This window comes from Schistocerca cancellata, chromosome 3, assembly GCF_023864275.1.
Source record: "Schistocerca cancellata isolate TAMUIC-IGC-003103 chromosome 3, iqSchCanc2.1, whole genome shotgun sequence".
In the NCBI taxonomy this organism is placed as follows: domain Eukaryota; kingdom Metazoa; phylum Arthropoda; class Insecta; order Orthoptera; family Acrididae; genus Schistocerca; species Schistocerca cancellata.
Window position 1 is genome coordinate 505,269,268 of NC_064628.1, and position 16,840 is coordinate 505,286,107.

General features: G+C 41.6%; 1 protein-coding gene across 1 annotated transcript in view; it reads right to left on the minus strand.

The window, feature by feature from the left end:
• LOC126176756 (serine/threonine-protein kinase 32A) overlaps positions 1 to 16,840 on the minus strand; it is a 558,947-nt gene that overhangs the window by 203,181 nt on the left and 338,926 nt on the right. The window contains exon 4 of the mRNA XM_049923925.1: positions 14,847 to 15,006. Coding sequence (XP_049779882.1) covers positions 14,847 to 15,006 — 160 coding nt within the window. The remainder of the gene's footprint in view (positions 1 to 14,846; positions 15,007 to 16,840) is intronic.

The window sequence follows — 16,840 nt, forward strand, 5'->3', positions numbered from 1 at the left end:
CAGTCCGAGAAATCTTGCTAAATGTCTTCTCTGAAAACTACTTAGAACAGATACTGTTACACCACACCCATCACGGGAATATATTGGATCTAATGGCAACAAATACGAGGCCGTGCTGAAAGGTAACGCCTCATAAATGTTTTACTCTGTTCCCAATATTAATTGGGCATCACATATCATGCACCCTCAGTCGACTTTTCGGCTTTGCTGACGCAAGTTGCAAACCTTTTCCGCTTGAGGGCTCCGAAGTGTTCCGTTCATTACGACAATGTGTAGCGTAACTATGGCGGTCGTGAGAGACACCGAGCTATACACAGGTTTCTGAGGAGAATTCAACATCTCTCAACAATTTCTCTTGCGTTTTGAGCGTGATATTGATGGGTCCATTAGCAACATTTTGACTGGAGATGAAAGCTGGGTACATCTTTTTGATCCAGAAAACAAGAGAATATATTGGAATTCCGCTACAAAGTAATACCGTCGCCAAAATGGTTCAAGTTGTGTTCACAGTGCTGTGAGATGTTCAAGTAGCGATGTAATTGGAATTCATGCCTAAAGGCAACACCATAAACTTCTTAAGGTACTGTGAGACCCTCACAAAATTGAAAGCACGAATTCGATGAGGTAGTCCACACATGGGGCACCGTCTCTTTCAGCATGACAATGCCAGACCACACAACAATGCTGCGACATCTGCAACAATCCGACGCCTTGCATCCACTGCCATCGATCATCCAACATACAATGTGAGGCCAGTGTTTCTCCTGGCGTATACAATTTTCGAACAACTTACGGGAACACATCCAGACAGTATTAACAGCGACGGCCAATATTTCGACGGGAGCACACCCCGACATTTCCAAGGCAAACTCCAACGGACAGGCGATATACAGCTAAATTTGAAACCTCAGTTCTCGGACTAATGCAGGAAACATAGCACACACTGAATTCTAGTGCCACCAAAGATGACCAGTCAGAGATATCGATAGTGAGACTACGAACTAGCAGATGAGGTAACACTGACTCTGTCCATCTGTTTTTTGACAAGGGAAAGAGCAGGATTCCAAACAAAGTTTAAGCAGAAACCTCCAACCCTGTTTACAAGGTTGCTCGCTAATGTAATCTCAACTGCACCCTTAATAACACTGTTCCAATAGTTGGACATGCATACTAATATCTCGGTGTTGTTGTATAACATAAGCTGACCAATATCCAAGCAATGTTCGGCAATAGCAGATCTACTTGGCTGCTGTAATCGTGTGTGCCGTTTATGCTCAGTACATCGGTCCTATCTGTTACCAACTGTTCGTCTAAAATTGTGAGCCGTATGTTTGTGACTATTACAGCACCATCTATCACAAAGCGAAAAAAGTGGTCCAACTAAAACATTCATATTTCTTTACGTAGTACACGAATATGTAATAAAAATGGGGATTCCTTTTTTCAAAAAACGCAGTTGGTATACGTTTGACCTATGGCAGCGCCATCTAGCGGGCCAACCATAGCGCCATCTGGTTTCGTGAGATATTTGGCCCGGTCACGATCAATGGACCACCCTGTATAAATATGGCCAGAGATGCAGTTGGGGGAGAGACTTTGCACACAGGTATCAATCTGTCTGCGTCAGTCAAACGCCGGCTTACGCGCTGCCGCGGAGGACGTCACCTGCCAAACGTGTTCGGTAAACGTAGGAAGTAAATTCGCGAGAACTGTACACCATTCTGAAACGCTTAGATTTCACGGAAGTAACTGTCTGTGTATCTCCGTAATGTTGACAAAACCACGTCGCAAGTTGAGAGATTATTTTTCACTTTTAAGGCCACCAATTAACTTTGATGATTAGAAGTCGGGTTGATTGACCATTTTACATGGAACTTACCATAGAGGTCGCCTCTGAGCAGCTAATAGTGATGTTTCCCATAAGGAGATTGTTATTATTTTCTGGAATATTATTATAGTTGTGCGTGTGAACATGTACTGAATGTATGAATCAGTTACAACTCAAAATTTTTATTTACAGTCATAGCTCCTGATGCTACTGAGTAAATAGCAAGTAGGAACAGTTCCTTTAATGTGGACTTGCAGACTGGAAACAATGGTCAGTATGTTCTCCAAATCTTTCTGATTGACTGCAAAAGTAATTTACATGCTATTGTAAACGGCGAAGTAAATTTATACTTTTTAGTTTACCTGCCGCTCCACAACAAGGCAAATTGTTCTACAGTAAATGTCAGCTGGTAATATCGATTTCATTGTTCAAAAAACACATAAGGAGGAAGTATACTTGTAAAAAGCCTAAAGACACAGGAAAATTCCAGCGGGATTGCCTTATGGTCAGACAGAGATGCCGAAACAGTTATTGGATTTTAAGACATACCCATGAGCAGCTGTAGATTCATATCACAGTTTTATAATGATATGCAGTTGACTGAAGTTTAATAAATTCAGCAGAAAGAAGGAGTATGGATAGAAGTAGGAATCTGAAGCACTCAAGGGAGACGATGTATGTTTGAAAATATCTAAGTTAGTAGCTACAGTGATAGTGAATACCACAGTAGGCAGTCCGGTTCAGGACGAACGGACATCTCTTACACGGGTAATAACGGAACTTGGACAGAGAAATATAGGTAGAAGAAGGCTAACTGCGAAGAAACATTGGGTAACGGAACAAATACTCGATGGTTATAACTAAACGGACGGTGCTCCGAGTGCTTCGGTGCGAGTTGTATGTACCACAGGATACCGAAACATCGTAGGTATGTTCATTAATCGATACGCTCTGGGAGTATGCTGCAAAAAGTAACAGTTCTACTTTCTGCCATCAGGTGGAAATATGGTGCTGTAAGCAGTCAGAATGTGGTGCGGATGCAGGAAAAGGGGAGCAACGATCAAACACATGAAAACGGTGGTTCTACCACGATTGTTAAGATACCGTCGCAAGTTCAGTATGTATCCAATGTGTTCTCCCGATTCAGCAACATGCAGAATCCGTAACACGGCTAGGACGGCAGTGGCGATCAGCATATCTGGTATAACTAAAGTGACATCGTCACATGTTATCCATCAGAACTGGATGAGTCCAGTTACAGGCCTGATCGACATGATCTTTCAGACATCCTCACAACCAGAAACACACATTTTTAGGTCGGTAGACCTGGAAGGCCACATTTCTTGACATTGCCTAGAGATGGTGTGGTCGTTATCGAAGGTATCTTGAAGAAAATCTTTCACCTGACAACGACAGGCGCTGTCGCTCCATCTTGGATGAAAATAGTGTTGTGGACACAGTGGTGTTTTTGTAAAGCTGGACACGCGTGTTGCACAAGGAGATCCTTATATTGTGCAGATATCACTGAACACCTAGCAGGCTCGCGAGGTGTCATCTCATCGAAGAAATACATGTGACAGTCCTGTATATTCATGGTACCGTGCAAAGTAAAATGCGCCTCGTCTGTCCAAGTAATATTCCCCAGTCAAATGTCGTCAAAAAGTGTGCCAAAACAACGAAAGGCTATGTTATGGTGTTGTAGCCCATCTTGCCATTTTGAATCTTGTAGGGATACCAACGTAAAATGCACCTTAAAATCTTTTGGGCTCTTGACCAGGGTAGAGACAATTCCCGTAACACAACTCGAGCACTTGTTGAAGAATTTAAGGCATGTACTTGGTTGGCTGGCTGGTTGGTTGGTTGGTTGGTTGCTTGGTTGATTTTGGGGAGGGTATCAAACAGCGAGGTCACCGGTCCCAACGGATTAGCGATGGAAGGGGAAGGAAGTCGGTCATGCCCTTTCAAAGGTGACAGAACAAGAAATGGAAATCGACCTGAAAAACGTATGGGATCAAGTAATAGAGTCAGAGTTTGACAGAGCTAAGGAAGACTTGCAATCTAGGAAGGCAGAAAACATAGAGAACATTCCTTCGGCCTCCCTAAAACCAGTGTGGGTACTGGCAATTAAACGGCTATTCGGCCGGCCGGAGTGGCCGAGAGGTTCTAGACACTTCAGTCTAGAACCGTGCTACCGCTAAGGTCGCAGGTTCGAATTCTGCCTCGGGCATGGATGTGTGTGATGTCCTTAGTTTAGTTAGGTTTAAGTAGTTCTAAGTTCTAGGAGACTGATGACCTCAGATGTTGAGTCCCATAATGCTCAGATCCATTTGAAGCATTTGACCAAAACGGCTATTCAGGTTGCTATGTAAAATTTATGAGATTGGAAACATAACATCAGACTTTCAGAAAAAAGTCCATCTTCACAATTCCCGAAGTTAGCAGAGACAGACTGAGAATTATTACACAGTCAGCTTAACAGCTCATGTGTAGAAATCGCGGAAAAAAATGAGATAGGAAAGCACCTACATGAATATGAAATCAAGACTTAAGAAAAATCGGGACACGTTCATAGGACCCTACGATGTAGAAAAAGCGTTCGATGAAGTAAAATGACGTGAAACATATTAAAATCTTCGAAAATCAGAATATTCTTTTTGGGAAAAGGCGGCTAATATGCAATATGTACAAGAATCAAGAAAGAGCGATAAGAATGGAAGACCAGGGACGAAGTGCTCGGGGTAAAAATTGATGTAAGACAGGGATGTAGGTTTCTCCCGTACTGTTTAATCGGTGCATCAGAGAATCAATGACAGAAATAAGAGATACATTCAGAAGAGGGTTTAAATTCATGCTGACATAATATCAATGAAAAGGTTTACACATGGCATTACTAACCTAAATAGAAGCGAGGAGAAATTACAAGATATGCTCACTGGATTACACAGTTCAATTATCACGGAATTTGGACTGAGAGCCGCTGCAGAATATATATTGGGGCATCAAGAATTACCCACTCTGAAAATAGAAGTTCCAGCCATGCGGCTACGCCTTCAATAATAAAAATTGACATTAAAACAATAGCTTTTTGGTTGTCATGTTTTTTCCTGCTTTTAAATGATATAAAAATACATTGGATGTATGATAGATTTTTTTTTATATATATTTTTTATTTTCTTTCTTTTTTTCATTTTTTTCTGTTTTTTCATTTTTTTCCTCTCATTCGCTCACACATTCACACAATATGTACATTGTACACACTCATACATATTACAGTTAACACATTCTCACACTCATTCATTCACCTTTTTTTATATATAACATAATAATAATAAATAAATAAATAATAATACAATAAAATAAGATTTAAAATATAATTAAAATAAAATTAAATTAAGATTAAAATTCAAATAAAATTAAAATTATAAAATTAAAATTATTATAATTATTAAAATTATATAAAAATATATACACAAGATGTGTAATCTTGTTATTCGCGTAGATCATCGGGTGGAGGCCAGGTAGTGCACTCTGGGTCCAAGTTCTCGTACAAGTTCGTTATCTGACTGTTGTGTGTTTTCGTAAAAGGTTTTGGCAGTGGTTCTGAATCGGTCTTTCAAATAAGGTACCCCTGCGAGTTGGTGAAGTTCATTCGTTGGGAACCGGTATGGCAGATGTAGCCGTTGTATGTGGGTTGGAGCAGCATTGCGCCACACAACAGCGGCGTAGTCTAAGATTGATACACCAGTGTAAGGTACAGTATCACCCCCAGTCTTGATGGTAGTGTTGACGCTGGATTTAATAATGGGTAGAGCTGTACCATTCTTGTCCTGGCCTTCCCCCAAATCGGGCGCGGACGTCCGAGGGAGCACCGGGGAAGAGACAACACATTACAAGCAGCGCCAGGCGGGCGCGGACGGCAGAGAGAGCACCCAGCGCCCTCTGGGCATAAGTACTGGACAAGATCCTCCAATATGGCAGTCTCAGGCAGCACCTGAAGAAGGCAACGAGTTACCTGGCCGAAATATTGTGCCAGAGCGACAGAAACATCCGGCAGTAGACCCGATTATTCCACATGCCAAAGACAAAAATGACGAGGAGTAGCAGAAAAGGGATTAATGGTAAACTTAACACGAAAATTGGGGACTACGAAGTAGACGAAGTGATGGGATTCTGCTATATTGGAAGCAAAATAACATATGATGGATAAAGGTGGGAGGACACAAAATGCCAACTAGCACATGCAAAGACGGCACTCTCGCCGAAAATAATCTACTAGTATTAAATGTAGTCCTTTATTTGAAAAAGCAATTTGGGAGAATATACATCAAGAGCACAACGATCTACGTTAGACTATTATTGATTATATGGAAACAGCATACGAAGAGAATGAAAGTGTTTTGACGTAGAATGAAGAATGTTAGATGGAGAGGTAAGATAAGAAACGAGATGTCTCTCGGCATAATAGAAAAGAATAGAAATACGAGGAGAATACTGATAAGAAGAACGGAGAGGATGATGAAACATCACTCAGTAAATTGCATTTTACTATAGAGAGCTATAGGGGATCACACACATTGGAACATGTCCAATAAATGACTAAGGACTTTGGGTGGAAATGCTCGCGAGAAACGAAGAGCCTGCCGCTGGAGTAGAAGTTGTCTTACGCTGCATTTAACCAGTCATATGACTAGCGAACTAAAGAAATCTGGTAAAATGGGAAATGTCCTCTGTTACACAGCTGACATTTGTTTGAAGACTGTGGATGTAGATGTAAATCACAACAAGATTTACCAAGAAGATAAACGTAAAGAAGTCAGAAGTAGCATGTGTGAGCTCTTTCAAACGATAACTAGAATTACAATAATTAAGATAACGAGTCGAGGCGTGGAATGTCAGTAGTTTGAACGTGGTAGGGAAACTAAAATATATGAAAAGCCTCAATCTAAATAAAGTGGGGGGGAGGAGGGAGGGATAGAGTTAGCGAAGTGAAACGGGAAGAAGACAAGGGTCTTTGGTCAGATAAGTAGAGGGAAATATCAACAGAAGCAGAAAATGGTTTAACGAGAGTAGGATTCGCTATGAATAGTAAGGTAGGGCAGAAAATGACTTACCGTGAACAGATCAGTGATAGGGTTGTTATCATCAAAATTGGCAGCAAACCAAAACCGACAACAGTTTAGTTATACATACCAACGTCACAAGCCGAATACGATGAAATAGAGTATATGGCAATACAAAACGACTAATTCAGCAAGTCAAGGGAGATGAAAATCAAATAGTCATGGGGACTGGAATGCTGTTGAAGGGGAAGGAGTAGAAGAAAATATTACGAGATAATATGGAAACTAAAGGGAAAGAGGAGAAAGACTTATTGAGTTCTGCAATAAATTTGATCTAGTACTAACGAATCAGAAATCACAAGAGGAGGAGGTATATTTGGAAAAAGCCGGGAGATATTCGAAGATTTCAGTTAGATTTTATCATGATTAGGCAGAGATTCCGAAATCAGATACAGATTTGTACGGCGTACCCAGGAGCAGATTCTGACTCAGATCACAATTTAGTAGTGATGAAGAGTATGCTGAAGTTTGTGGGATTAGTCAAGAGAAATTAATACACAAGAAAATGGGATACAGAAATACTAAAGAATAAGGAGATACTCTTGAAGTTCTCTCTGGCTATAGATACTGCTATAAGGAATAGCTCAGTAAGCAGTTCAGTTGGAGAGGAAAGGACACATCTAAAAGGGGCTATCACACAAATTGGAGAGAGAAACAGAGGTTTAAAGAAGGGAACTGTGAAGAAATCGTGTATAACATAAGAAGTACTTAACTTGAACGATGAAAGAAGGAAGTACAAAAACGTTCAGAGAAATTTAGGAATATAGAAATACAAGTCACTTAGAAATTAAATAAGAAAATAAGCAGAAAGTGCAGGGAAGCTAAGACGAAATGGCTGAAAGAAAAATGTGAAAAAATCGAAAGTGAAAAGATTGTCGGAAGGACTGACACAGCATACAGTAAAGTCAGAAGAACATTCGGTGAAATTAAAAGCAAGAATGCAGTGGGAATTCCACTGTTAAATGCAGAAAAGGGAGCAGATAGCTGGAAAGAGTACATTAACTGTCTTTATGAGGGTGAAGACCTGTCTCATGACGTGATGTGAAAAGAAACAGGAGTCGATATACAAGAGACAGGGTATCCAATATTAGAATCAGAATTTAAAAGAGCCTTGGAAGAGTTGCTACCGAATAAGACGGAAGCGGTAGACAATATTCCATCAGAGTTTCTAAAATCATTGGGGGAAATGGCCACAAAAATGACTATTCATGTTGGTGTGCAGAACGTATGAGTCTCGCAATATACCATTTGACTTTCGGAAAAACATCATGCACAAAATTCCGAAGATTCCAGGAGCTGACAAGTGCGAGAATTATCACACATCAGCTTAACAGCTCATGCATATAAGTTGCTGACTATAATAATATATAGAAGAAAGTAAAAGAAAACTAAGAATGTGTTAGATGACGATCAGTTTGGCTTTAGAGAGGTAATTCTGACTTTGTGATTGATAATGGAGGCAAGACTGAAGAAAAATCAAGACACATATAAGGATCTGTTGATCTAGAGAAAGCGTTCGACAATGTGAAATGGTGGAAGATGTTCGAAATTCTCAGAAAAATAGGAGTAAGCTCTAGGGAAATACGGGTGATATACAATATGTACAAGAACCAAGAGGGAATGTCAGTAGTCAGAGACGAAGTGTTCAGATTAGAAACGGTGTAATAAAGGGATATAGTCTTTCACCCCTTCTGTTCAATCTATACATCGAAGAAGCAATCACGGAAATAAAAGAAAGGTTCAAGAGTTGAATTAAAATTAAAAGTGAAAGAATAGCAACGATGTGATTCGTTGATGACATTGCTATTCTCAATGGAAGAGAAGAAGAATTACAGGACCAGCTGAATGAAATAAACACTCTCATGAGTACACAATATCGGCTGAGAGTAAATCGAAGAAAGACAAAGGCTTTTAGCGAGACACGTTAGAAGTGGCGATCACGAAGTAGATGAAGTTAAGGAATTCTGTTAACTGGGCAGCAAAAACCCACGACATCAAAATCAGAAAAGTGCTGCCGAAAAGGGCATTCCTCGCCAAGAGAAGTCTACTAGTATAAAACACAGGCCTTAATTTGAGGAAGAAATCCCAGAGAATGAACGTTTGGAGCATAGCATTGTACGGTAGTGAAACATGGACTTTGGGGAACCAGAGAAGAAGAGAATCGACTTATTTAAGATTTGTTGTTAAAGAAGAATGTTGAAAATTAGATGGAATGAGAAGGTAAGGAATGAGGAGGTCCTACGAAGAATCGCCAAGAAAAGGAATGTGTGGAAAACACTAATAAGAAGAAGGGACAGAATGGTAGGACATCTTTTGAGACATTAGGGAATAACTTCCATAGTACTGGATAAGCAAAGAAGCCACATAGAAAACTTTTCCATTCTAATTAATCAGAAAGAAAGGAAATCCAAAACTTTTCGCTGTGAAGTTGTAATAAACAGTGCAACAGTCCAGTAACAGAACAGAGTTTAGTGTCTAAATTGTGAGAAGTTGCGGCAGAGCTCCCGTTCTTGTTGTTAAATATTATTTATTCTGATGGAAATATCTGTCTTCTTCACAAGCGTTTGAATTGTTCGTTAAATAAATTGTTGTGTTAATTAGAATTATTATATTCTGAGAAACGAGGTCCAGTACAAGAACGTATATTCAAGTTTAAACAAAGAATAAGCATTGAATGACACTTACGTTTTTCTCACTATGATAATAAATGGCAAACTTATCAGACTAGAAACACATTCTTACCCATCTGTCGCGTAAGACTACCTATTTCCATCACTTTTTTAACTTATTACTTATTACAGCTTAAATTTTACATATCCCTTTCGGATTCTGCTATACAAGCGAGCGCGCAGAAGTGCCACAACACGACGCGGCCTCGACTTCACTAATGTCTGACGTAGTACTGGAGGCAATTGAAACCATGAATCCGGCTGGTCTGTCATTAAATCCGTAAGGGTACTAGGGGATGGTGATCTCTTCTGATCAGCACATTGCAAGACATCTCAGATATGCTCAATAATATTCATTTCTGGGGAGTTTGGTAGCTAGCGGAAGTGTTTAAACTGAGAAGAGTGTTCAAAAATGGCTCTAAGCCCTATGGGACTTAACATCTGAGGTCATCAGTCCCCTAGACTTAGAACTACTTAAACCTAACTAACTTAAGGACATTACACACATCCATGCCCGAGTCAGGATTCGAACCTGCGACCGTAGCAGCTGCGCGGTTCCGGACAGAAGCGCCTAGAAGCACTCGGCCACAGCTGCCGGCGAGAAGAGCGTTCCTGGACCCACTCTGTAGCAATTCTGAACGTATGGGGTGCAACATTGTCCTGCTGGAATTGTCCGAGTCTGTCGGAATGCTTAATGGACTTGAATGGATGCAGGTGATCAGACAGGATTCTTACGTAGCAATGTCGGAGATTTGATGTTTTATCGGATTCCTGATATTCACGATACACTCGTGAAATGGCCGTACGGGAAAATCCCCAATCCATCGCTACCTCGGATACGCTGTGTCCCATCGCTCGTGCGCCGACTGTAACACCACGTTCAAAATCACTTAAATCTTGATAACCTGCCGTTGTAGCAGCAGAAACCGATCTAACAACTGAGCCGGATACTTGTTGACTTATGTAGTCGTTGCTGACAGCAGCGCCGTATTCTGCCTGTTTACATATCTCGATGGTGAATGTTCATCGGAGGTGAGGGTATCATCTGGAGTGCCCTAGGGAAGTGTGGTGGGTCCGCTGTTGTGTTCTATCTACATAAATGATCTTTTGGATGGGGTGGATAGCAATGTGCGGCTGTTTGCTGATGATGCTGTGGTGTACGGGAAGGTGTCGTTGAGTGACTGTAGGAGGATACAAGATGACTTGGACAGGATTTGTGACTGGGGTAAAGAATGGCAGCTAACTCTAAATAAAGATAAATGTAAATTAATGCAGATGAATAGGAAAAAGAGTCCTGTAATGTTTGAATACTCCATTAATAGTGTAGTGCTTGACACAGTCACGTCGATTAAATATTTGGGCGTAACATTGCAGAGCGATATGAAGTGGGACATGTAATGGCAGTTGTGGGGAAGGCGGATAATCGGCTTCGGTTCATTGGTAGAATTTTGGGAAGATGTGGTTCATCTGTAAAGGAGTCCGCTTATAAAACACTAATACGACCTATTCTTGAGTACTGCTCGAGCGTTTGGGGTCCCTATCAGGTCGGATTAAGGGAGGACATAGAAGCAATTCAGAGGCGGGCTGCTAAATTTGTTCCTGGTAGGTTTGATCATCACGCGAGTGTTACGGAAATGCTTTAGGAACTCGGGTCGGAGTTTCTAGAGGAAACGAGGCGTTCTTTTCGTGAATCGCTACTGAGGAAATTTAGAGAACCAGCATTTGAGGCTGATTGTAGTACAATTTTACTGCCGCCATCTTACATTTTGCGGAAAGACCCCACAGATAAGATAAGAGAGATTAGGGCTCGTACACAGGCATGTAGGCAGTCATTTTTGCCTCGTTCTGTTTGGGAGTGGAACAGGGAGAGAAGATGCTAGCTGTGGTACGAGGTTCCCTCCGTCACGCACCGTATGGTGGATTGCGGAGTATGTACGCAGATGTCGATGTAGATATCTGAATACGCGTGGTTATAGCAGTTCCTTTCGCGCTTCAGAGTATAACAACCAAAAATAAGACGAAATATTAGTTAACATATCAATGTTATTTGCTGTATTTCATGCAGTACATCGTAATTTAAATCTTAAACACGCAATCTTGCCCCACTTTATTCCATCCATTCTCACGTTTCTGAATACAATCATACAATACTCACGGCCTCATAATTACAACCAAATATTGTTGACTGAGAACACTATGATAATAATAAAAATAATATGTATCGTCTAGTGAATAAGCCGCCTGTAGCAGGTATCCACCTGGAAGCTGAACAAGATAATGGTATACAACGAGGCCCACGGGTAAGACAGGCCGCTAGGCGTATGTCACGAGGGTAAGCACGCGCTCAGTCCATCAATCGCTCAACTCAGCAGACGAACTGCGTTTTTAAACCTGTCAGCTCGTAATAGGGTATTTACGTACAAACAAGAATTGCATTTTATACTGGAATCCGCTATTATGTAGTTTTACTGATTACTAGGACAGCAACGAAACACGCAACTTTTCAATATGCTGCAATTTACGATTTACGTTGTATTCTCGACATAAATTGGCTTGTTTATAGCATTCAGTCTCTTCTCCTTAACAGTCGTCATTTGATACAAGATATAGCGCCTCATTTAACGGATAATCATTTTGGCATGATTCTGGTTCATTGTGCCTAGCACAGCCGTAACAAACTTGTAGTAGGCCTATGAACTTCTGGTCGTTGAGGCATTACCAATCAGTAACTCGCCATAATAACAGACTGCAACAGGTGATGCAAATCTAGTCTGTACTTTAACACCCAATTAAGAGAGAACAGGTTTAGAAAAGCAGGTAGTCTGCTGTTCTAAACGAAAGAGCGAGCTGTACCCTGCCCTCGTGACGTACGCACCACAGCCTGTCTTTCGAGGTATACATGTAATGACGTTATGCATTGCCTCGTCTCTATTAGGAGAAGGTTGTGTGTAGAGAAAACAGTTAACTGACAGTGCATGCACATGACTCGTGAATGCAACTTCGCCATATGTAGGGTGATTCAGCTGCCCGTAACGCTGGGTTTTATGCCGCCCGCGACAAGTTCAAATACCATGTGCTAGATTTTCTTCTTATCTCGCTTGCTCCGCATAATCTATTAGTCCTACAGAAAAATTGAACGGAACATTTTTGTAGGAAAGTGGATACAGCTAAATTTTGTACTGAGATACGATTTCGCTGGAGGTAATAGTTTCTGCATTTAAAAAAAAAGTTTAAAAAATTCGAAAACCACAAGTACTTCCAGTACAAAATTAATCTATACTGTGTTTCATACAAAAAGGACCTGTTCATTTTTTCCGTAGGGCTCATAGTTAATTCTTAGCCATCGAGAGAATATCAAATATCGCATGTGATATTTGAAGGCTTTGCGAGTTGCATAAATCGCAACGGTAGAGACAGCTGGATCACTGTACATATGGGGTGGTCAGAAACAGTCTGAAAAGCTTGTTACGGCGTTGCAGGGTAGGTTGTGTTGAAACATAACTGTTCAGAAACAAACTTAATATGTTGCATCGTTTCCTCGTTAATTGGCATTGAGGTAAGGCAATCAGGCCATTGCGCGTGTAAATTCAAGCATCCTGCCATATACAAATGGTGTCAGTTGTTCCCTTTAGCGTAGATGATAGCGCACGAGACTGCCCAGCTTTTGGTTCGGGTTCAGTCATTAGTACCGTCCAATCTACAATTTTTGTATCTGTTGTGTACATAGTTCCGCGTAGTCAGAGCGTACACAGTTTTCCCACTAGAGCGCGCCCCGCTAAGCACAACAGCGCAGGCGCAGCGCTCGTCCATCTCCGCACTACGAGATGGCGCTGCCTTAGAGACGGACCAAATTCTGCTTCCGCCGATCCACGTATTAATATGTAACGCAGCCAGTGAGATTGCTGCTAACGTAGAACTTTTTCTCCTCTTGGATCACACACGCGCAGTGATACCTGAACGCGCGAGGTATTATAATGAGTGTACAGATCTCCGATTAGTCAGTCTGCATTAGTCTGCACCAGTCTGTACGAGTCTGCATTAGTCTGTACCAGTCTATAGTCAAGTTTCAGTCTGCACCTAATAAGATTATCATATTCCTGTACATAGCCACGAAGATAAATGTATAGACACTTTGTCAAGTATCATAGATATGTGAGAATAAGATTAACGTACCAAGACCAAAGGAACTTCAGATTGTCAATTGTAAACAGCATCCAGAATCAAGTTATGGTTCAAATGGCTCTGAGCACTATGGGACTCAACTGCTGTGGTCATAAATCCCCTAGAACTTAGAACTACTTAAACCTAACTAACGTAAGGACATCACACACATCCATGCCCGAGGCAGGATTCGAACCTGCGACCGTAGCGGTCGTGCGGTTCCAGACTGTAGCGCCTTTAACCGCTCGGCCACTCCTGCCGGCGAATCAAGTTACGTAATGTCTATGCTTTTTATTATTTTAATAAATGTGTGTGAAAATTAATCAAGTTCTGTTTAATGTTGGTCACCGTCAATCTGCTACTCTAAGCGTGCAAGTGGCATTTCTATCGTCTGACCTAACGGCAGAAGATAAACACGCCACAATAAGACCACGAGACATATTGCTGACACTAGCCAACTTCGTTAGGGCGACAAGTCAAATAATCTGATGATGTGTGTACTGAAGGTCTTACAGTACGCACACCACAGTATCACTCTCTGGCTGGAATTTGGGAAACAAAACGAAAAACACATTTGGCGACACCGTTTCTGGCGGGGTGCCTGAATTTGCGCACGCAACAGACCGATTGGCCGGACTTTACACATAATTACCTCGGAAACGGTACAATGTATAGAATTCCTTTGCTTAACAGTTATTTCTCAGCACAATCCACACAGAAACACCCTTACAAGTTTTTCACACTAATCGTGACCAACCTGAATATTTTGTACGGCGAGAGAAGGTCCCTAACTGACTTGGCACGGCTTTTTTGTATGCTTCGCATGAGCAGATATGTAAAGCGATTTTGTTTACTTTTCTACGGCAACACCTGCGTGTTGTCACAGTTGTAGACAATTAAAGCTTTGGTCAGTACTGACGGTTGGCTTTTGCACTTCGTGATAAAAGCTTGCCAACAGCGCTTCCAGATGACAGGAATCTTCGTTCGCCGTACGTGAGTGCAGTAGGGTGGCGTGCGGGGACGCGGCACAGTGCTGGCGCGAGGCGGTGCACCTGTTGCGCGCCCCACCTGTGCACGATGCGGCGGCTGTGCAGGTAGTCGAGCGCCATGGCCAGCTCGCAGACGTACAGCTGCACGCACGCCTCCGAGAAGCGCACGCGCTGCGAGATGTGGTAGCGCAGGTCGCCGCCCAGCAGCAGGTCCGACACCATGAACAGGTCTTCCTCGTCTGCAACACCCAACACCGCCGGTTGTAGTTTAACGAGCATTTCGCTCTCGTTTAAGTGTACGGCCGAAAGAGTCAGCCTTCAGGAATTATGAAACGAACCCTGTCAACCAGGACCGTGTGCCACAAACAGCGCAGGTTCGCCACGAGATGGGGAAATTCACAGGCGTCTATTGTGCTGAATGAGACCTAAGCGCTGTAGTGTGCGAGTCAGACAGACGAGAACCTACGTCATAGGGAAACCCCGTCGTAGCTGTTTGTGGCCACGGATACATAGCAGTGGCGCACCTAAGATCAGCCATAAAGGCAAACATTTATCAAAACTATTTAATTTTGTAGTAATTCAGGGAATGAAACCACGGAAATTTTAATCTGCCGTCCTTCGTAGATTTAAGTGTCAGGAAATCGTTTCTGAAAGTATTTGTATGGAGTGTAGCCATGTATGGAAGTGAAACATGGACGATAAATAGTTTAGACAAGAAGAGAATAGAGGCTTTAGAAATGTGGTGCTACAGAAGAATGCTGAAGATTAGATGGGTAGATCACATAACTAATGAGGAGGTATTGAACAGAATTGGGGAGAAGAGGAGTTTGTGGCACAACTTGACTAGAAGAAGAGATCGGTTGGTAGGACATGTTCTGAGACATCGAGGGATCACTAATTTAGTATTGGAAGGCATCGTGGAGGGTAAAAATCGTACAGGGAGACCAAGAGATGAATACACTAAGCAGATTCAGAAGGATGTAGGCTGCAGAAGGTACTGGGAGATGAAGAAACTTGCACAGGATACAGTAGCATGGAGAGCTGCATCAAGCCAGTCTCAGGACTGAAGACCACAACAACAACAACCAATAAAACTTGAATATTGATCATATCTATAATAGTTTAGGATTTACTGTTAAACTGAAATTAACAGGTTTTGTAACGAATACCTGAATGCTAAAATCTGAACGGTTTGACGCGCTTCATTAGAATGACAAATGTTGTCAATACCAACTTTGTAACTTTATTTTCTTAAAAGATATAGTAAATTCAAATTACCACTATTTTCAGTTAATAATCAGATCATCATTTCAAAAATGTTCTAACATGTGTCAAATCTTATGGGACTTAACTGCTAAGGTCATCAGTCCCTAAGCTTACACACCACTTAACCTAAATTATCCTAAGGACAAACACACACACCCATGCCCGAGGGCGGACTTGAGCCTCCGTCGGGACCATCATCATTTCCACCACACAAAACACATTGAATGATGACAGCATGACACCTTATTTAATCATTAGGTAAAAGAATATTTGTTGTAAGGTTTAGTGCATAATAGTTACTTTTGTCGTTTATTTATTTATCAAAAAGCACATTGGTGCAAGGCTACGGCCCGTGGCATTCGAAGTTAAGAAAGAAATGGTATTGGTTTTATATAAAAGAATGTAACGTTTATTATGTAATGGATATTATTGTTACTTTATACAGAATGTGAAAGTGGTCAAGCTTTGATTATTTAAGTATGTTAAAATGTAAAATAATGTAGAAAAAGCTGTAGTCAATCAGAGGGACGACTTCAGGAAAGGGAACTGCACTAGTCAGTTGAGCGAAGATGTTCGCCTCGCGGAGAAATGCGACCGTTGACGGGCAGAGGGACAGTGCTGGTGAAGACACGAAAGCGCACGGTCGCTCTTTAAGTAGCTATGAAGTGAAACGACTTAGAAAATGTCACGTTGTGTGGTATCGCGGGACTTGGTCTCTCTGAGGAGAGCAGCCGTGCGCCTAGTGTGAACTCTAACTTTCCGCATAGTTAACGAGGTGGAGTATTGGACTTGTAATTCGCGATGAGA